This window comes from Vigna angularis, chromosome 2 (assembly GCF_016808095.1).
Source record: "Vigna angularis cultivar LongXiaoDou No.4 chromosome 2, ASM1680809v1, whole genome shotgun sequence".
Taxonomy (NCBI): Eukaryota; Viridiplantae; Streptophyta; class Magnoliopsida; order Fabales; family Fabaceae; genus Vigna; species Vigna angularis.
In genome coordinates, this window is record NC_068971.1 from 43,871,041 (window position 1) to 43,893,758 (window position 22,718).

At 32.2% G+C, this 22,718-nt stretch overlaps 1 protein-coding gene across 1 annotated transcript; it reads left to right on the forward strand.

Annotated features, from left to right (window-relative positions):
* The first annotated feature begins 1,540 nt into the window (after nt 1-1,540).
* Nucleotides 1,541-7,582, forward strand: LOC108329473 (uncharacterized). The gene is made up of 11 exons (XM_017563686.2): nt 1,541-2,175; nt 2,666-2,980; nt 3,058-3,166; nt 3,254-3,347; nt 5,410-5,497; nt 5,603-5,686; nt 5,975-6,071; nt 6,166-6,253; nt 6,440-6,545; nt 6,627-6,719; nt 6,985-7,582. The coding sequence occupies exons 1-11, from the start codon at nt 2,008-2,010 to the stop codon at nt 7,381-7,383; spliced, it is 1,641 nt and encodes a 546-aa protein (XP_017419175.1). The 5' UTR covers nt 1,541-2,007; the 3' UTR covers nt 7,384-7,582.
* Nucleotides 7,583-22,718: the final 15,136 nt, after the last annotated feature.

Below are 22,718 nucleotides of genomic sequence, written 5' to 3' on the forward strand. Positions count from 1 at the left end.
TGAAAGTTTTATATGATTAAACATAAGACCAAATTATAATATATAAGTAAGTGCAAACTTTACTATACAAATTAATTTTATGAAATTAAGTTAAATTTAAAGTTATTTTTTAATATGGTATGATATCTCTCCTTGAGAATAAGCTGCCCTGCCGCTGCTCTGACATTTTTCTTTAGTAAGAATAAGATTTAAATATTCAAGACGAAGGATGTGGTGTATATTACTAGATTGGCAAAGGAAAGGTTAGGTGAAAGATTGCAGTTGGTATAAGGTAGCAAGACAGTACAAAAACGATAACAGATAATTGCTTTGGGAGGCACAAAAAGAGTATTCATTACATATTATTTATCTCTGCACCCTAACTTTGGGAGATCGAATGATAAGGTCATGTAAGAGCCTAGTAAGGAATACAAAGGTGAGCTACCACTAAATAAAATATTATTTTCAACTTTAAACATATATATATATATATTAATTGTTTAAATCATATTAATTGATTTAATATGTTATCTCTTCTGATCCATTCAAAAACTATACAAGAATATCTTGAATGTTGGAGTTGTAGGGACAACTCGGTTTATACAAAAACATGTCTTTAAAATATATTGATATACATTAGTTTTAATATTTAAAATTATAATAACAATCTTTTTAGTATGCCAATAATAACGTATTTTAAAACACAATATAAGACAATAAAAAGTACTCTCTGGATTCACACAACACCTTGAAAGAGATAGAACTTAGAAAATTTTGTTACTCTTTAGACAACGAATCACGTTCACAGGGTCCATTCTTTATATTTAAAGTTTGCAATAACATTAAGGTGGCTTCTTTCTGTACTTCCATATATTTCTTTCTGCACCCTTAAAAAGTTTTATATTTTGAATTATGGAGTCTAGAATGTAAATTTTGTATTCTGAATTATATAATTTAATATTTATTTTGTATTTTGAATTGTGAAGTCTGTAAATTTTGTATTCTGAATTATATAATTTAGAATGTAATTTTTATTTTAAAATATATAATCTAAATTTTTGGAATACAATATTTGAAATATAAAAATTTATTATAGATTATACCATTAAAAAAATTGTATTTTGGATTACACGATTTAAAATATATTTTTATTTTTCATTTCATAATATATAATTTAAAATATACAAAATTGTATTTTAAATTATATAATCAAAATACAAAAATTTATAGGATTGTAGGTCAAAATAATGGAGGGGCATGAAGAAATACCTTAGCTGACCCAACCTTAGGATAAGCATAACACAGACACTGCTGGAACATAAATTGAAATTCATTTGTAACACACTAACATTTTCTTCAATTTCTAATGATAGGTTTTTTTTTTCTCTTTAAAACGAGATTATAATTATTCTTAAAAATTATAGAGAATAAGTCTAATATTGAGAGTTCCTTCTTGAACGAACTCTGACTTTGAGAGAATCCTTTTATTGGGCCTTTGACATGGACTCCTACAAGCCCAAATGGCGATGGCACGCACAATAAAACATAGACAGTGAAAGATTGCGCAACACAACAAATCAGAGCACACACATTGATGAATTGGTATGGTGCTTCATTGTAGAGTAGACTAGCTTGCTTGCCTGCAGGAATTAGCGCATCGAACCTATCGGCGTATCCCGGAATCGGGTTTTTCTGTTCAAAAAGTGCAAGCTGATACGATCAGATAAGATAAGAAGAGAGGGAAAAAAAAAGTTTGTAACTAATTCGCAAATGGCAATCGTGACCGTCGATTACTTTGACCGATGAATATAAAAAAGACGCGATTCGCACTTGCCATCCCCATTGGCATCGCCAGCGCACACATCAAATCAAACAGCCGCAAACCCTTAGTCTCTTCTTCTCGTTGGCGTCCCCTCTGATCCGTGCTGGCAGCGCAGAAGCCATTGCTGGACCTTCCAAACCCTAACAGAGTCACGCAGTCAATTGCGATGTGATGATCGTTCACACGTGACGCTACACGGCACGAAGATGAACACATCCAACGGCATCATGACACAGTCGTCTTCGTCGGGAGCGACACAGTCGCCCGGGCTCAAAACCTATTTCAAAACTCCCGAGGGAAGATATAAGCTTCAATACGAGAAGACTCACCCTTCCGGTCTTCTTCATTACGCCCATGGAAAAACCGTTACTCAGGTTTTCTTTAAACCTGACTCAATTCTCTTTGACATGACGTTTGCTACTCTTTTTGCTATTCCTTGTGATTTTTGGTGTTAGGGTTGTAGAGACTCGCTTTCTTCATTGCTTATCATGTGTAATTTTATAATCTATCTTTTTACATCTTTTTACATCATTTTTTTTTATTTTTTTTATTTTTCCTTTGATTCATTCCTAGGTGTTTCCTTGATATTCGTTATATTCTCTTATCTTCACTCATCTGAGTTCTGATTTTCTCTTCTTCTAAATTCAATCGTGGCGATGTTTTTTTAGGGGAATGTTGGCATTTCGGGATGAGTAATTGACCTTGGCATTCAATTCCACATGTGGTTTTATTGTCTTTTAACTATTATTTTGTTATAGTTTCGGGGAATTCTGTAATGCTTTATCTTTCGTTACTGTTTATTGTGTCGACACGATGTTTGTCTTGACATATTAGTGTGCATTACTTGTTTGATTCAACGATTAGGTAACCCTGGCACATCTCAAGGACAAGCCGGCACCGTCTACACCAACTGCGTCGTCCTCAAGTTTCAGTGCCAGCAGTGGGGTACGGTCTGCGGCAGCTAGATTATTGGGAGGAAGCAACGGAAGCCGGGCACTTAGTTTTGTTGGAGGCAACGGTAGTAGCAAGAATAATGGAGGAAACAGTAGGATTGGTTCCATTGGAGCCTCCAGTACAAGTAGTTCAATGGCTAATCCAAATTTTGATGGGAAAGGCACGTACCTGATATTCAACGTCGGTGATGCAATTTTCATTAGCGATTTGAATTCTCAAGACAAGGTATATTATTATTCGGACATTGGTTGTTTTTAAGAATTTTGGATTCACTTCATGAGGTGTTTCTTTGTTGCGTGTAGGACCCAATAAAGTCTATTCACTTCAGTAACTCGAATCCAGTGTGCCATGCGTTTGATCAGGATTCTAAGGATGGGCATGATTTGCTCATTGGTTTGAACTCTGGCGATGGTAAAGAAGTCTTTGCTAAACTTTAAATTTTCATGTTTTAAGGAAAATTAAGTATTATGAATTTATTGTTTATGTGTATTATTGTAGTCTACTCAGTGTCACTGAGACAGCAATTACAGGATGTTGGTAAAAAGCTTGTTGGGGCCCTCCATTACAACAAAGACGGTTCAGTCAATAACAGGCAAGATATGATCATCCCAATTCTTGTGCTGTTTTAATTATGAGTGCTAATTTTTCTCCGAATTGTTGAATGGCCTAATTTGCAAGAGCTCTTTCTTCTTTATGCAAAGAGTACTAGGCCATTGGAATTACGTACAATTCTGAGTTTTAAGTGCTTCGTGTGCTGATACACATAGGAGGGAGAGATTCATTCTCGAATGTTGATTCTAACTCAACCTTATAAGCAACAACCATTTTTTCTTTAGAAGTCTCCCTGTATTGATTGAGCTCGGAGTGTCAGTTTTCAATAATAGATTATAAATTAATATTGTGCAGGGATGGTTCAACTTAGGTAATTTATATACTTTGACTGTCACTCTGTAATCAAAATGAACAATATAGGTCTTGCTAGTTGCTGATTTAATGAGTGTTCTAAGAGTCTGGTTGTATTTCTATTAAACGATTTGAATTACTTCAAAAATTAAATATTCTTAATTTGTGATTTGATATAATAAATATTTTCCTTCTCATTGAAATACTTTCCAATTTTGTTTCCTTACCTAGTGACCTAAGGCCGCTCATTAGAATTCAGGCAAGGTTATTTATTGTTCGTGCTATTGTGGTTGCCAATAATGCAGTTGCCTATTACGTTGTGTACATGCTCATTATCACTCATATCCTGATTCCTTCCTGTCAAACCCTATTTAAGAATAGATGGAAGGTTTTTTGTTTCCTATGGGTTATTTCAGGATATCATCCTGAAAACTAAGAAGTATACTATTTCAGTTTGTGAAAACTTGGAAAGATGTGCCTATTTTTTTAGTTTGAATGTCTTGGTGAATGGTGATCCTGGACATGGTGATTTGTCTCATATGTGAATGAAGGTTTGATACAATCATGATCCCAAGGCTCAGTATTAGAAAGTGGGTTTTTTTAAGCCTAAGTCAACCTCACAAAACCGGCTTGTAAGGTGAGGTTTGCATCTCACTTATATATTATAAATTGGTCTTATCTCTAGTCGATATGGAACTTTCAACATACTCCATTCAAGCCGAGGTATAGACATCTCAAATTACAACACATACTATTTAATGGGCTGGAAGCATAGTTGTTAAACTATAGTGTCAACTCATGAACTTGTTAACTAGCTCACTCGTGCAAATTGGGCTGAGTTGATTGTAAAGTCATTTCTTGGTGAACTCAGAGGTGAGATCGCTTAAAAGTCCAAGTTCAAATGAGAGTTGGTAGGTTGACCTCCACGTCCATTTTATAATGGTGTTGCACCATTTAATTTCTCCAAGTAGTATTGCCTGTTATGTCACCCTTGGCTCATTTCGCACCCCACTTCTTGATTATCCCTTACTATTTGTGATTGCTGCTACTGCTGCTTAGTTGTTCTGCAGCTGCTAGATATTTTTCTGCATTTTTTTTGGTAATTGCTTCATTGCTGATGGTGCTAGCTGTTTCATTGTGGCTTGATCTGTGAGAAAAGTGCATCACAGAAGTTGGCAACCTTGAATGAAGCATGCTTATGAGATATTAGTCTCAGATTTTTAATTATCCACCTATGTTCATTTTTTACAATTTTAGAATTTCTTTGTCCTATCCTTTTCATGTCTGTTTGTTCTTTAAATTTCGACCAAAAATAATTATAAATATAAAAATTGATAATTGATTATGTCTAAGCATTTTCTATGATAATGACTATGGTTAAGGATTTATTCTTTTAGATTATTTGATGCCTTCAAGAATAGGGTTGCTATTCAAATCCAGTAGATTAGTCGGCCTAAAATATGCTGAGTTGAGCCAATAACGAGAACATGGATTTCCCAGTCAGTGGAAAAGTTTGTTTAATGGTATCCACGAGGTTTGTCTTAAATGTATTACTTAAGTCGGTAAATTATGTGAATGTTGATATCAGTGGTTGTAATGCTTTGCATTAAGTGGTAGAGAAGTTAGAGATCAATATCTGAATTGTGAGTTGTTATAGTTGTATGGCTAACTTCTAGAGCTTTAATTTAATGTCTTGGAATGTTATGCCAAAGATTCTGATTGCAACTCTTAATTGGTTTTGAGTTGAACAGTCGTTGTACATGCATTGCTTGGGTGCCTGGAGGTGATGGTGCTTTTGTTGTTTCTCATTCTGATGGTAATTTGTACGTGTATGAGAAGGTAAGTATCAATTATCAGTAGAGAGTCTTATTTTATGGTTCACTTAGAATGTGATATTTCTTATAGTAAGTTACGAAGATATGTAACTTTTCTTTCCCATTTCAGAACAAAGATGGTGCGGGTGATTCTTCTTTTCCAGTTGTAAAAGATCAAACTCAATTTTCTGTTGCTCATGCACGTTACAGTAAGGTATTGAGTTTAATGAATTTTTTATTTCTAAATAACTTACTGATACAAAACTTACTTTTTCCCCCTTGATCTAACTATCTATATATTTTAATTTTTCTGTAGTAAATTGAGCCTATATCACTTGTTAGTAATGACTGCTTAATTCATGTAGAACTTTGCAGCTTTCTCACTCAATACTACTAATACATCCAAGGCATAATTAGTTTTTGGATGATATGAACTCTACAGCTTGTAGTTCTGGAGAATATGTGACCTATCATTTTTTTTTTTAAATGTTGACTTTTGCAGAGTAATCCGATAGCCAGATGGCATATATGCCAGGGTTCAATTAACAGTATTTCTTTCTCAATGGATGGAGCACACTTGGCAACTGTTGGACGAGATGGTATATCCATTTTTATCCTCAGCATGAAATATCTACTCGTTTCCATGTCCTTTAAAAAGACACAATCTCAGTTTATTTTACTTACTGCGTCCAGGTTATTTGCGAGTTTTTTATTACTCAAAAGAACAACTTATCTGTGGCGGGAAAAGTTATTACGGTGCTTTGTTATGCTGTGCGTGGAGGTTAGTCATGCTTGGGTCTAGTCAATTTATTAATGAAAAGGGAAATTGTGGATCTTTCCTATTTCTTTTGTTTGCCTCTTACTCTAGAGCTTATAAAATAACAATACTTTTCTTGCATTAGATTTTTTTTTATTGATTCTTATTTCTTTTTTATACAAATTCATATTTAAAAATCGACTTTGACAGCATGGATGGAAAATATATTTTGACGGGAGGGGAAGATGATTTAGTTCAAGTTTGGAGCATGGAAGATCGGAAGGTTGTGGCATGGGGTGAGGGACATGGCTCGTGGGTAAGTTGCGCGTTAATTTTTAGCAGTGGCAAGTTTTTCTATATAGGGCTTATTTTGGTTCGCTTCAAATGCTGTGATCAGGTCAGTGGAGTTGCTTTCGATTCATATTGGTCATCACCAAATTCAAATGACAATGGAGAGACCGTTATGTATCGTTTTGGTTCTGTTGGTCAGGTACGCAGAAAAAATGTTTTCATTCTAGATTTTACTTTTCCTTTGTGTCGCTTTTCACTCAATGTAAAACGTATATATTCCTAACTTGGTTCTTTGTGTAGCCTTTTTGTACTAAAAAATTTCCTCATGATTCTTGGCCTCTGTCAGTATAGATTTTTAAAATAAAGTTGTTGTTTCTGCTTGCTTTGAAATTGCAGATTGTAGATAGATTTTGTTTAAAATATTTGATAGTGGCAGTTGAGTAATTATTGAAATTTGGTGTCAGGATACACAATTGCTTCTATGGGACCTGGAAATGGACGAAATCGTGGTGCCATTGAGGCGGCCAGCTGGTGGATCCCCAACTTACAGTACTGGAAGCCAGTCATCACACTGGGACAATGTGGTCCCATTGGGTACCTTGCAACCTGCTCCGAGTATGCGGGATGTTCCAAAAATATCTCCGTTGGTTGCTCACCGTGTGCATACTGAACCACTCTCTGGCTTGATATTTACCCAGGAATCTGTGCTCACTGCCTGTCGGGAGGGTCACATTAAAGTCTGGATGAGGCCAGGTGTTGCTGCTGACACCCAATCAACCAACTCTGAAAACTTGTTAGCTACCACTCTCAAAGACAAGCCTTCACTCTCAACCAAGATCACCAATTCTCCCTACAAACAATGACTTACACTGTTTGGTCCAACTTATTTTTAACTTTTCTTCTCCTGGGCCAAACAACATTTATATACAACTTATTAAATTTTTAAGCAACTTATTTTATAATGTAAATCTCTTCAAAAAAGTAGTTTTTAGATAAAGCTACTTGGAGCTTTTTTTGTTAAGCCTCCTCCTCTCTGGGTTATATTTATTTTTCCTTTTTCTATTCTTTTTCTAAAACCTCATTTTGGACTGCTTTGTCATTTACTTTTTATGCTCCTTATTTTATTTTGAGGCCCATGAATCTTTATCCTTACGCGTGAACCTTGCCTCTTTTTCTTTCTTAACTTCTTTTCTGAAACAAAATCTAAAAATTCTCAATGAACAAACAACTCTTGTTACACTTTTTATTTCCTTGCTAGAACAATCTAAAACTTCAGTCACGCTTCTTAATCGGAGAATTCCGTCACCATTTTTTATTATAGACTTTCACTAATCCTTTCCTCAAGGGCTTTTTCTACCTTTCCATATAGACACGTTTATTATTTTTTATAGTATTTATATATTAGTTGCTAATTAATAATTTTTTTTGTAACTTGTTTTAATAATAATTCTTGAGGGCTTTAAAAATAAATAGCATTGATGTATATATATAATTATCCGAGATTTTTTTCAGCCCTTGTTTAAAAATAAAAGCGAAAATATTAAAAAAGCAAATGTCCTAATTTGGGAGCTGAAGGGCGGCGGAATCGTGTTGGCGGTCGTTATTGATAGGTTGAAATACATCTGATAAAGATAAAGTCACATCGTTTACAAATTCGAGAACATTGGCAAACTTTTAGGCTCTTTGTATGTTTGTAGTGTGAAGGAGGTTGCAAAGTTTGTCTTATATGTCTGCAACATTAAAGCCCAATTTTCAAATGGAAGTTACTTAAAAAACATTTGTTTTTGTTGGATGAGTTGGATCTAGGTGGTTTAAATCTAACTTTAAACTTTTTACTTTTATACCATTTATTTTGGGATGTGGGAAGTGTTTGAAATAGTAGTTAGTGTTAACATAAAGGACGAAAGTGCTTTTGTAAATATTGTTAGACTTTAATATTAATAAAGTATGTGACTGGAAGTCTACTGTGGAGTTCCATAGCCATTCTACGGTGGCATTACAAGGGATAATTGCTTCCCTTCGTAAGTGATTTTCTATTGTCATTTAAAATTTTTCATTATTTTTTATGTAAGGGGAAAAATAAATTACAAGGGAAATTTATGTGCATGTCATGAACTAAAGGTATTTTTTTTTTCAATTTTGGTGAGATATTAAATTATTAGAGGGAGAAGATATCCTTAGTTGGGCGTGTCATGAAACTCGAATTGTTGAAATAAAGTTAAATATTATTTGTACACATATATTTGAAGATAAATAGGCTGAAATAGGATTAAAAAAGTTATATTTATACATCTATTTCCTCTCTGTTTTCCCTTGATGAAAAAATTAAGGGGAAAATGGAAAAAATTTAATGTTCAAACTGGAAGAAAATAAATGGATTAGATAGAACTTGTATTCTCCTATATTTATTTTCCTTTCAATTCCGAGGATTTGAAGAAAGAATTATAAATTTCAGGCTTTAATTACTAAGTTATTTTAAAATCTTATTTTAATTCAATTTCCCTCATTAAGATTTATGACAAATAAAAATAGTGTACTGTTTATATTTAATGATCTGTGCCGAATTGCGAGTAGAGAAAAATGAGTGAGTGGAGATTATGCTTCTTCGAAATAGAAGGAAAACAGCTGACATTTATGCATTTACACATTTGCCCTTCTACATTATGTTTATTGTGAGAGTTGTACTTCCTCTGGAGTTAACGAAATTGGTGTTGCATTTGAGGAAACTTGTGTCGGACGTGGTCAGAACAGTGGTGGTGGTAGAGTTCATGTGATGGTCCTTCAAGGTTTTCAAAGGATAATCGATTTTCTATAACTATTATTATTTTTTTTTTCAATTAATCATTTAACAATAATTTTTACCGGTTTTATTTTATTTCAATGTGATTTTATTAATTTTAAATTTTCTATTTAAATAATAACTTACATTTCATTTTTAATATAATTTATCCTAATTAAATTTTATTTTGTATTACTTTTATAACTCAAAAATATACTAATATAATTTTATCAATTAAAATATTTTTTATCAATATGACTTATTATATCATTCAACTCATTTTCATGAATTTCATTTTATTTATTTTCGTTTACATGAATTTCACATAACGTTTGATTTACATTATTCAATCAAAAAATCATTTGCTTTCATGAGCTAAGCTCCGTTTGAATGTAGATAGATGGAACCTTTTGTCAACTTCTTGAAGAAAAAGTTATTACACAAACAAGAAAAAGTTACTAAAAGATTAAGGAATTTATAGAAGAGTTTAAAAACTTATTTGTTCATCTTTTTACATGTTTTTGGATTATATGAGATGATATGATATTTTTATTTATTTATTTATTTTGAATTATCTTTGAAGTTTAACATCATTTTAATGTGACGTTTATTTATATTTGAATTAAAAAATTGTAATTGTTTTATTTTAAAAGAACTTATAATTAAATAAAACAGTGAATCGATCCGTTTAACCTATCAACTTGTGATGCGTCGGGTTAAGTTCAAAATTTTTTAGCTGCTAATAAGTGAGTCAGATTAGATTGACTCACTAAGTGACTAACATGTGATGAGCTAGGCCGGATTGAATCGAATTATCTATTTTGACAGCTCTAGAAAAACTTTTATGAACCAATATTTGTGAAAAATAAAATTAGATATAGAGTAGATGAAAGCAAACCCTTAATGATCATGGATCAGTGTATTAAGGCCTATGCATAGATAACACCCTGAGAACACAATAATTCTAGTGAAGAAGCCAATGTTCTAAAAGTTTTGATATATTTTCTGAAAAAATATATATGATAAAGTACTAACTTTGGAGTAAAAACAAAAATGGGCAAATGAAGGAATTGAAGAACATAAGGAAATTGCACCTTTTGATGAGTTATCAGTTCTAGAAGTGACTTGATTGTGGAAAATTCACCAAGAGAAAAGCATCACTAGTTTGTGGTGGCATTATTTTGCAGAAAAGAATGGAGAAATCTTACTGCGATCATTGGAGCTGGAAAAAAGCATAAAAGTTATTCAGAAAAGTAGAAAAGGCAAAGCTTTATGTGGACATTTTTTGTGAAACAACTAAAAAGTTAAGTGTTATTGATACTAACTAACTTCACCCTTTTTATACCCTTTCACCATTTAGATCGAAAGAAATGTACGCGAAATTAAGGGAGAGAAAAAGAGCACATGGTTATCTTCAATTTGATGTTTTTTATAAAAAAAATAGCTTTTATGAGATCTAAATATTTTAATAATTAAAAATATATTTGGTTAAATATTTTAAGTAAACGATTTATTAATTATAATTTAAATAATTTATTTTATTTTATTTGATTTTAAAATATTGTCTAATAATTAAGATTTGGTTAATAATTTCTTAGAAAAAATATTATTAGATATTATTATATTGTTATAAATTAAAAAATATATCGATATATTATTAGATATAATTATATATTATTGTTAAATAATAATAAATGGAAATAATATATTGTATTTTTTTCTAAAAAGGTTAGATTTATAAATATATGGAAGAAGAATATTAAGGATGAGAATTTTAATAGACCTCGTGAAGTTAAGGAAGAAATGGAAAAATTTTAAAGGTTGAGTTTTTAAAAGAGTTAAGAAAAAATTGAAGAGGAAGAAGAATTTTACAGCAAGATGTTATAGTTGGTTACTAATGTAACAATTTAATTAAATTGTTAATAATAAATAGTTAAATTAGGAAGTAATTAACCCTCATCGTCACCTAAACTAAAAGTATGAGAAAAGAATACAAAAGAAAAGAAAGCGAAGTTGAGGGATACAGATGAAACATCACATCTTCAACATAAAACAGCATATACAATCTCAAGGCAACACGAAACCAAAGAATATTGGTTTTGCTTGATTAGAAACTAAACATGTAGGGGTCTAGCTTTCTTACTGGGCCGACTCAAGAGTAAAGAATTAAAACATTCGTTTTCGGCTTAAAAAATCTTTCTTTTAGTATTAATATCTTTTATTAAATTATTTATAAAATTATGTTTAAGAAAAAAGGATTCAATTTTTGTAGTATTAATATATATTTTTTTTTGGATAAAAAAAATCCAAAAGAATCACAAAGAGAGCTATGAATAAATTTATAAAATAAATAAGAAAAATTAATTAAAAAAAGTACCAGTGGGTGTTCTTTGAATGAATAAGATAATAACAATATAGATATAGGTAAAATTAATAATATAATTTTTTGGTTCTTTATTTAGTATTTAAAAATTAAAGTCACTATATTGTAAAATTTTGAAAGAAAAATGTTTAAACTTTAAAAAATCTTTAAAACATGATAATTTGTTGAATTTCGATGGATTTAATTTGTTTTCAAAAATAAATATCTTTAAAAAAATTATCGGTTTGGAGAATGATAAACCAATTGACATTTTAATAATATAAAAATAATATATTATTTTCTAAATGTTTACATAACTTATAGTATTAGTTACTTCAACGAATTTTTTTTTAAGATCAACAATATATCAAAAAATATTAAATGAATTAGTATTATTATCTATTGAAGAAAAATTATGTTAAATAAAATTAATTTCGATAATTTAATAAATAATTTGACATAAAAAAATCTAAAGAGAAGGTCTCGATTTTTAGTTTGCTTTAGATCTCCCAAATACTTGAGTCTTGTTTTCATCTCATTTCATAATGAAACCATTACTCTATCTCCCCACTTAGAACATAATCACATGAAATAAAAGCACTATAATATCAACCTAAAAAAATTAATTACTTGTCATCCAAACACAAAAACCCATCAAATTTTACAATACCAACAAAAGTGAGTAGGCTTGTTTGCATAAACAAAAACTTGACACTTGTCCACCTCATTACATACTCTTTTTAGTTACTTTGTCGCATTTCTAAGTTAATCATCTTTTAAATAAATGGCAGAGATAATACGGTAAGCACATCACCTTAATTTAGCAATAAGACAAAACGAAAGCAACACATTACATAAAAACAACAATTTACATCACACATACTACATTGGTAGCTGGAAAATCAACGTAAAAATAATATACGATGATGACGTATTTGTAAATTAAAAAAAGACTATATGAAACATGTATTACTCTTATAAATTTTGAATATAATATTGTAACATATCTACTTTTGAACGTTATTAAAAATAATAATTTTCTAAGAAATATTTTAGGTCGGGGCCTGATTCACTTCTTCTACTATAAAACACACATTTGCACATTCTTCCTTTTTCTTTCATGTTCTTATATTTTTGTCTTCTTTCTTTTCTTCTAAAATATCATGGGTTTAATTTATTCTTTACTTAAGAGATCCTTGCAAGTTATGAGATCCTCATAAATTCTGAGAAATTCCTGTTGTATCCTGTTACTTGCGCAATATACGGCGGATAAGTTCTTAAGGACAGTGATCTACACTCCTCAAGAAATTGCGGTTTGAGTTTTGGTCATTATTTTTACTACAATCTTAAGGACTTATATTTCAATCTTTTTACTGTGAAAAGTATAAAAGGTATGGAAAGCTTACTTTTTCTTTACTTTATGATGAATGTGAACATTTTCTTGAGTATCTTCTTATGATTATAGAAAGCTATCTTTGCATTTAAATGGTGATTAATTTAATTGAATGTTTAATATCATGATTGAATATTTTGGTGTGGTAGAATGATTTATGAATTTTTGGGTTGATCATGTAATTATAAATAAATTGTATTGTTTCTTGTGCGTTATCACGTTATCATCCATTTGAAATTCAAGCAATTGAATTCTAAGTAATTGAATTCTACGTAATAGAATTCTATAAGAAATCACAGAATGAAATGCTATAAGAATTCACGTAATTGAATTCTATATCAAGAGAGATTAAAAGTTTGTGTTTTTAGAAATATAGTAACAGTAAAGTTTCGTTTAATTGCAATTAAAATTAAAATAAGGGTTTTGGAGATTCTTTAATGAGGGATTAATTGGAATTAGGGCTTTCAAAATCCCTAATCAGTGACCAAATAAATTGTTTCATAAAGCCAGAGTTTTCTTTCCTTTCTCGTTCTGTTTCCAATTGGGCTTGAACCTATGGAACCCAATTAAGGGTCCAGCCCTTATCTCCTTCGAAGGGCCACAGAGATGCCCTCATCCTGTCCTTTTATTTTTTTTCTTCATCACGCGAAGAGGGTTATTCTGTACACCACTCCACTTTATTTCCTGCATCACCATATTTTTTTTAAATTTCAAAACTATCCTTTATATTTTAAAATATCCTACACCCCTATCTCTTTTCTTCAACGGATGTCAACATCCGTTGAAGAAAAAATTATTCAACGGATGTGGCGACATCCGTTGAGTTTTTTTTTTTTTTTTTAATTTTTAGTTTTTTAATTTATTGTATTTTAAATTAATATATAAATATTATTTAATTTTTTTAAAATTATTACTTAATAATTTATAAATTTATTTTATTTCATTTAATAAAATAATTATTATTAATTTAATTTATATATTATTATTTAAATAATAATTAAAATATTTTTTATACATATATATTAAAACGAATGTATCCCATCCGTTGAATTTTTCTTTTTAAGTTTTTAAATTTTTTATTTTTTTATTTTAAATTAATATATAAATATTATTTAATTATTTTAAAATTATTACTTAATTATTTATAAATTAATTTTATTTTATTTAATAAAATAATTATTATTAATTTTAATTTATTTATTATTATTTAAATAATAATTAAAATATTTTTTATACATATATATTAAAATGGATGTGCCACATCCGTTAACGGATGTGGTGACATCTGTTGAGTTTTTTTTTTTAAGTTTTTAGTTTTTTTATTATTTTTATTTTAAATTGATATATAAATATTATTTAATTATTTTAAAATTATTACTTAATTATTTATAAATTAATTTATTTTATTTAATAAAATAATTATTATTAATTTTAATTTATTTATTTTTATTTAAATAATAATTAAAATATTTTATATATATATTAAAACGGATGTGCCACATCCGTTAATGGATATGGCGACATCCGTTGAATTTTTTTTTAAGTTTTTAGTTTTTTTATTTTTTTTATTTTAAATGAATATATAAATATTATTTAATTATTTTAACATTATTACTTAATTATTTATAAATTAATTTTATTTTATTTAATAAAATAATTATTATTAACTTTAATTTATTTATTATTATTTAAATAATAATTAAAATATTTTTTATACACATATATATAAGAATGTGCCACATCCGTTAGTTGAAATTTTTTTTTTTTTAAGTAAATGGATGTCAACATCCGTTGAAGGTGAAACGGATGTTGACATCCGTTTTATAGAAGGACAAATCAGGCATAGAGTGGTGCAGGGAGCGGTTGGTGGTGGTGGAGGGAGCAACTCTCTCACGCGAAACCTAGAAGCTCGAGGCTTATGTTCTTTTTCTTCACCGCGGCAACTCAACGTTGGCGGTGAGGTCGCGGCAAGGGTGTCCTGCAACGGTGGTGTTTCCACGAGCGTTTAAAACTCCAACTTCTTTCTCTCTCTTTCTCGCGAGCAACCAACCTGGAGGGATTATTGATGGTGCTGCGATGTGGGCGAAAGCAGCGACAACATCGAGTTTTGGGTTCATTTTCGTTCTCTGATTTTGAGGTTTCCTTCTGGGATTTGTTTGTTTCTCCTCTATAGGATTGGTGGTGGGACTTGGAGTTTTTGATCTCGCGTTTTTGTTTTGGGTGTGAGATTGGGTTCCGTTTTTGAGAATTTTAGATCTCGTGTTTGGGGATTAGGATTCCGAGTTGTGATTTGGGGCTTTCTTCTACCTCTGTTTGTAGCAATTTGTGGTCCTTTGTTGATTCTTCTTAGTGAGTTTGATTCGCGCCTTGAAGTTCTGGTTCTCGAAGTTTTGGATTATCCCGTGGTGGTGGTTGCACGAGCGGCGGCATGGATGTTAGGTGGTTGGCCGAGGAATCTTTCATGGGCTTGACTTGATCTGGGCTGGGTTAATTGGACCGTAAAATCGATTGAGGAACAAATTTGGAAATTATAATAATAAATTCCAAAAATAATAAGGGTGTTGCTCCCTCCACCACCACCCTATACTTCCTCCACCTCCCCATATTATTTTAAATACAATTATATCCTTAAGTTAAAAAGATTTTTACTTTTATCCTATTTTAAATAATTTGAAACCCTAATTTTACTAATCCAGCACCCACCCACACAACTCTCTTCCCTTTTCCTCATTTTCGTTTCACCTCTCCACCTCCCACACTTCCATTCCTTTTTCTTCCCAGTTTTTTTTTGTTTGAAAGCTTCCATTGTCGTCGTGGTGTGAAAGAGCGTCGCCGCCATGGTGTGAAAGAGCGTCGCCACCGTGGTGTGGAGGAATATCGAGGAACGTCCAGAGCATCAACCAGTGTGAGGAAGTATACATCAACGGAGATGTCACCTAATAAAAAAAATTCTAAAATAAAAAACGTAACTTTAAACGGGAGGTGACATCTTCAACGGATGTTGACATCCGTTTAAAGGTTACGTTTTTTATTTTAGGGTTTTATTTCAAGGTTTATTCGAATACGAGGAAGCACTCAACGCACTGCACCACTCCACGCACTGCACCACGAGAGGGAGACTGCTTGATAATTCTTTTCACCACCACCAACCTTTGCAACTTGTAGTATCTCACAACGACGAAAGAAAGAGAGGAAGAAATATAATGTTAAAATGAAAGAAAAGTATTTTACTCGTGTACGAGACTATAATAGGTTATTAATGAAATAGGTTGTGAATGGGTAAAATTAAAAAATAATAACCCTAAAAATAAAATTTTACTGAGGGACAAAATAGTAAAGAGGAGGTGGAGCGAGAAAGGTGTGGTGGTGGAAGGAGCAACAACCAAATAATAATAAGAATTTTTAATTGGGCTGTAGGCCCAAAGTCTGGCACAGAGGACTGTGATTGGTTCAATTTGAACCTACTTGAACTGCAAACCCAGAGTGTCTAGTTGGGCTTGGGTGCAGCTTTGGGTTTGGAAAACTCATAATCTATTGTTTTAATTAATGAAAATAAATTGTAAAGGGAGAGAAGAAAAGATTAATTTATAATAATAATTATTATAATTATGAGAAGAAAAATTATTATTAATTATTTAGTAATTGATTGACAATCAAATTAATTTAAAAGAGAAATTAATTTAAAAGAGAAATTAATTTGATTCAAAAAGAAAATTAATGGGTTTTTAAATTAAATGGGAATTTGATTTTAATGATGGGTTATAGTAATAAATGATCTATTATTTTGGAATGATATTTATTTATTGTTTGTTATTATTGTTTGAGTATAACCCATTGAGCATATAGTATTTTTGAATTTTGAATGAGACTTTAGATAACGATGAATGATGATTGAATAATGTCAGCTTGAGAATGAAATTGTTGCTAGAAATAAACTATTTTTAGGATCGAACTTTGAAATGAAAGACATAGGTGAAACCAATGTAATTTTAGGTGTTAGAATCGTAAGGAAGGGAGATAATATATTTCTATCCCGAGAACAATTCATTGAGAAACTTCTTAAGAAGTTTGAGTATTATGATTTTAAACCCGTGAGTACCCTTTATGATGTTAACTCTAAATTAATGAAAAATAGAGGAGAATTATTATCTCATCCTGAGTATGCCCAGATAATTGGGAGCTTACTGCACTTGATAAACTTTTGTTATGCAGTAGGTAGACTGAGTAGGTACACTCAATGTCCAAATCAAGAACATTATGGTGCACTTTCTAGGCTTATGAGATACTTGAGAGGTTCGATATATTATGCCATTGAATATAGTGGATTTCTCGCTGTCCTAGAAGGGTACAATGATGCTAACTGGATCTCTGATTCAGATGAGACAAAATCCACTAATGGTTATGTATTCACACTTGGGGGTGATGCGATTACATGGAGATCAGCCAGACAAACTATTATTACAGATCAATAATGTGGAATCTGAGTTTGTCACTCTTGAGATACCTGGTAGTGAGGCTGAGTGGTTGAAAAACTTCTTAGCAAACATTCCACTAGGAATGAAACCAACCCCATCAGTATCAATACACTGTGATTGCCAATCGGCAATAGCTATAGCTAAAAACAAGAATTACAATGGAAAGAATAGACATATCCAATTGAGACACAATTTGGTGAAGCAGCTGCTAAATAGTGGAACTATTTCCATTGACTATGTGAAGTCAGAACGGAATCTAGCAGATCCTGTGACAAAACCCTTGGGAAGAAATATGATCTTAGAAACATCGAGGGGAATGGAACTTAAGCCACTGGAAAACAAACAAGTGATGGTAACCCAACCTTTGTGATTGGAGATCCCATGAATAAGGTTCATATAGGTAAAAACAAGTCACTTGTTAGTTCTGATAGCACTAAATTGATTTTAATCAATTATGTCCCTTCTTATGGTGTGTGTGAAAGTGCTAGAGACTGCATTATTGAGAGGCTAAACTTTGTTATTAAAATTCTACGTGGTGAAAGAATTTAGTTTAAACAAAGTTTTAATGATTTTCATATCCCTTATAGGTGGTGTATGATTTGCAGCATACACTTGATGAAATCACCTATATGAGTGTCAAGTGGGGCCGCTTGCATGAGATCTTGGCATGATCTTTAGAGCACTCATGAATACCGGGCACGCGCATGGCCTAGTAAGTGCATCACAGCGATAACAGCAAGGATTGTGGAATGTATTGTGATTGATAAACCTCTAACATACTCAAGTGTCTTTGGTTCATATAGCTTGCTATACCAACTACACTGTGTGTTAAGTTTCTTGATCTAAGACTGGTTCATATAGCTTGCTATACCAGTTCTGATGCATTACATCTTGTGAAACCCAGAATAATTTCTTTTCTCTTTTCGTTTGTATATATATTTTGGAATATGTGGGGGATTGTTATAAATTTTGAATATAATATTGCAAAATATCTACTTTTGAACGTTATTAAAAATAATAATTTTCTAAGAGATATTTTAGGTCATGGGCCTGATCCACTTCTTCCACTACAAAACACACATTTGCACACTCTTCCTTTTTCTTTCATGCTCTTATTTTTTTGTCTTCTTTCTTTTCTTCTAAAATATCCTGAGTTTAATTTATTCTCTACTTAAGAGATCCTTGCTAGTTCTGAGATCCTCATAAATTCTGAAAAGTTCCTATTGTATCTTGGGGGCTTGCACAATACACCGCGGATAAGTCCTTAAGAACAGTGATCTACACGTCTCAGGAAATTTCGGTTTGAGTTTTGGTCATTATTTTTACTACAATTACTATATATCAGATCCTTAGAACATAAATTTGATGACGAACAATAATAAGTGATATGATATATCATCAAATCTTATTAGAATAAATTTTTAATTTTTTTTAAAGTTAATTTTAAGTATAATAGAACCTTACAAAAATATTACATATATCAATTTCTGTAAGGACCGTCTATTCTTTGGAAAAGAATAGTGGTGGAGGTGGGCCTCATGTGGGTGGTTACACGTTTCTGGAAGAAGGAGGGGCGGCTGCATTTTTGGAAGTGGGTCTCTCCACCTTTGCTGAACGTGCTCCAAGCACCACCAGGAAGCCTCCATCAGCATTATTTTCTTTTGGGCAGCAAACGTGGTGGTGGGTCTTCCCACTTTGAAAGTGTTCCAGCCACCAAGAAGTGCTCCAAGCACCATCATCACTTACCTTCATAGTGGGATTGAGCACTGAGGATAGAGAAGGGGGACGGCTGAGCTGGCACCAGCAGTGGAGTACACCAATTCCTTTCTTCTTAAAAAGGGAAATCAGGGATTGAAGGAGGTTGGATGCTGCAGCTGGAGAGGAGAGTAAGCTTGCTGCAGACTTGGGAGAAGTGAGGCAGAGGTCGTCCGGCGTTGTAGCTGCAAGCTTGAGGAAGGTAGATTCAAGTGAAGTGTTGGGTGCTACATCCAGAGGTGAGGCAGAGAACGTCCAGAGCTTTACTGAATTCAAGATTTGCTAGGAGGTCTTCAAGAGGTAAGGGGAGTTGGATTTTTGGGATGTTGATAGTGGTTGCATGAGTAGGATGCTGGAAAATTGTGGTTATATGTATGGTTGGACTGAAATTGATGTATTGATTCATGTATGTAATCTTGTATGTTTTTGGAATTGGAAGGAAATTGGAATTTCATAGCTTTTTAGTCTTTTGGAGAGGAAGTGAGGTAGTGATTTTGAGTATTTGGGGTCTAGAGTGTTATTGAGCTTTTGGAACAGTTTCACCCACTGTATTATGACTTGTTAGAGCCATCAAATTGATCAAAATAGGTGTAAAGTGGTAGAATTGGAGTTTGAGTATCTAAGTTGTGAAAATTGGTGTTTTATGGTTGAATTTGAGTATGAATCCCTTAAGAATTGAATAAGGGACGTTTATAATCAATTAGGTAAGTTCAATCTAGTATAAAACATGAATTAAGGGTGTTAGAAGTTAATTAAAAAGAGTTGAAAATAATAAGAGAGGTTCTGACCTCAAATCTGCAGAATTCTGTATTCTGCAGAATTCTGTATTCTGCAGAATTATGCAGCAGGTCACGCCCGGGCGCCCCACTGTCGCGCCCAGGCGCGAGTGGCACTGGAAATGCCTCGCCTGGCATGTCGCGCCTGAGCGCGCGATGAAATTGTGGACGTTCGTCCGAATAGTTGAGCGTTCGTCCTTGAGTGCATGTAGAGCGTTCGTCCAAACAGTTAGTTGGCGTTCGTCCGAATAGTGGAGCGTTCGTCCAGTGAGTGAGCGTTCGTCCGAATATGGAGCGTTCGTCCAAACAGTTAGTGAGCGTTCATCCGAATATGGAGCGTTCGTCCAGTGAGTGAGCGTTCGTCCGAATATGGAGCGTTCGTCCAAACAGTTAGTGAGCGTTCATCCGAATATGGAGCGTTCGTCCAGTGAGTGAGCGTTCGTCCGAATATGGAGCGTTCGTCCAGCGAGTGAGCGTTCGTCCGAATAGTTGAGCGTTCGTCCAAACAGTGAGTGAGCGTTCGTCCAATGGTGTCCTGTGAATAGTGCTCGTCCAAATAGTATTTTTCAAAATATGTTGAATTTTAAGTTCCTTTGCTTTTAATTTGAATTATGTGTAATAATGTTTGGAATATATGCTGTGATGAAATTTACGTGAAAATATGTGAATATATGAGATATGTTAATTTATTGTGAAAATAAAATTGTGAATGTGGACAATGAATTGGAGTATGATTTGGACATCTCGGGGAGAGATGGACGAAAGTGTTATGAGGGGCGTTGTTGTTGTTCTGTATAACTGTAGTGAACTTTGTATTTTGGTCTGTCTATCCCTACACTCAAAGCATTGTTGATACTCAAGTAGAGGAGAACAATGTAAGTGGTGAGAGTAGAGGGAGGTCCTCGTCTATAGTCTTTGAATTTAGACATAGACAGATTGGGGGATTTACCTTGCTAGTGTTGGAGAAAGACCAGCTGAACTATGCAAGTGCAAAGACGACTGATAGTTCGACAGTTATACAAATCCGGATGAGTCGTGTGTTGGGAATTTACCTTGCATAGTGTTGGAGAGTGCCAGCTGAACTATGCGAGCGTAAATATGAGTTGTGACTTACTCTGCATAGTGTTGGGGTGTGCCAGCTGAACTATGTAGGTGTAAGGATGAGTTGTATGAGGTTATGAGATGTGGTTTTATGAGTATGTTTTAATTGTTCCTGTATATGATGACATGAAGTAACTGTGTTGTACTTCTAACATGCTTTTATATCTAGCTCACCCTTGCATTGTTTTTGTTATGTGCTGTTTGGGTATGTGTCTTTGGCGATGATCATCCACTTGGATGGGAGCAGATGTTGTCGCGGAGATTCCTTTGGAGCAAGAGCTGGAGGATACTAAGGTTGCGGAGTAGTCTTCTTAGGAGTTGCCCATCTGAACACGTGTAATGTTCGACTCTTTAAGCTATTTAAGTTTGAATTTCCGTTTTCTTTTATTTCTGGATGACTGTAATTTTACATTTAATTACACGTCATGATCCGACTGTTCTCTATATTTGGAATGTTGACGTCTTGATTATGTAATATTTGTTATTATATAATCGGGATGTTACAATTTCGGTGAAGGATACCGACATCTATGGGACTTTGTAAGTGACATGTTAAAATGAACAAATAATTATTCATTATTGATGCTATAAGACGAGTAAACCGAGTGTTCTAACTCTAACATATAACCTATAACGAATTTAAAGTATATACTTTATTAATTTATAATTATTTCTTGAACAATTTTTCTACATAAACAGTGCTACAACATAAATTTTAATAGTAAACTAGTACAGGGTAGGTGCCTTCGCATGAGTCTATTATAGTATCAAAAACGAATGAATATGTTATGAAAGTAAATAGAAAAAAAAATACATTAATGTAAATGTCTGAAAGCAATATAATGTTCAAATTTAAGATTAAATGTATTAAAAACCTACATAATATGACACAAATTATAGAAACTATGTTAACTGTTTGTTGATTTTGAACAATATTTATAAGTAACTTGATAATGAAGTGAATTGTGGAGTGAATTTAACGAAACGATAGTATTAATTGTTTATCAGCAGAATATTCTTAGGCTTCATAAAAAACTTAATTTTATAAATATATATTAATTTCGGTAATTACTAATCTTAAAACTAACACTTATATATTAAAGAATATTTAACGATGTAAAATATATAATATTTAGACTAAAATATTTTTGAAAAGGAGCCTGAACTGTGAATATGATTGCTCAATCCATAACATTATTTTGTGCTAGCCTGGCATATTCGGGGACCTTCATTTTTGTCCAAACTCATACATAAAATTTTAATATTTTTTTCCCTTTTTTCTCAATTTTGTCATTAATAACGCTTACATATCTTACCTGATCTTATCAACGTAATCATTTTTCATTATTTGTAATACGACATTACCACGTAACCATTGACGAATTTTGATAATTAAAAACTAAAATAATACACTTAAAATTTATATATTTAATTATTATTACTAATACAATAAAATTAATATATAATTTAATATAATTATAACTAATAAAAATACACATATATAAGATATTATTTTTGTTCTTTCATATTCTTTAATTCATTTATAATTAAATCAAA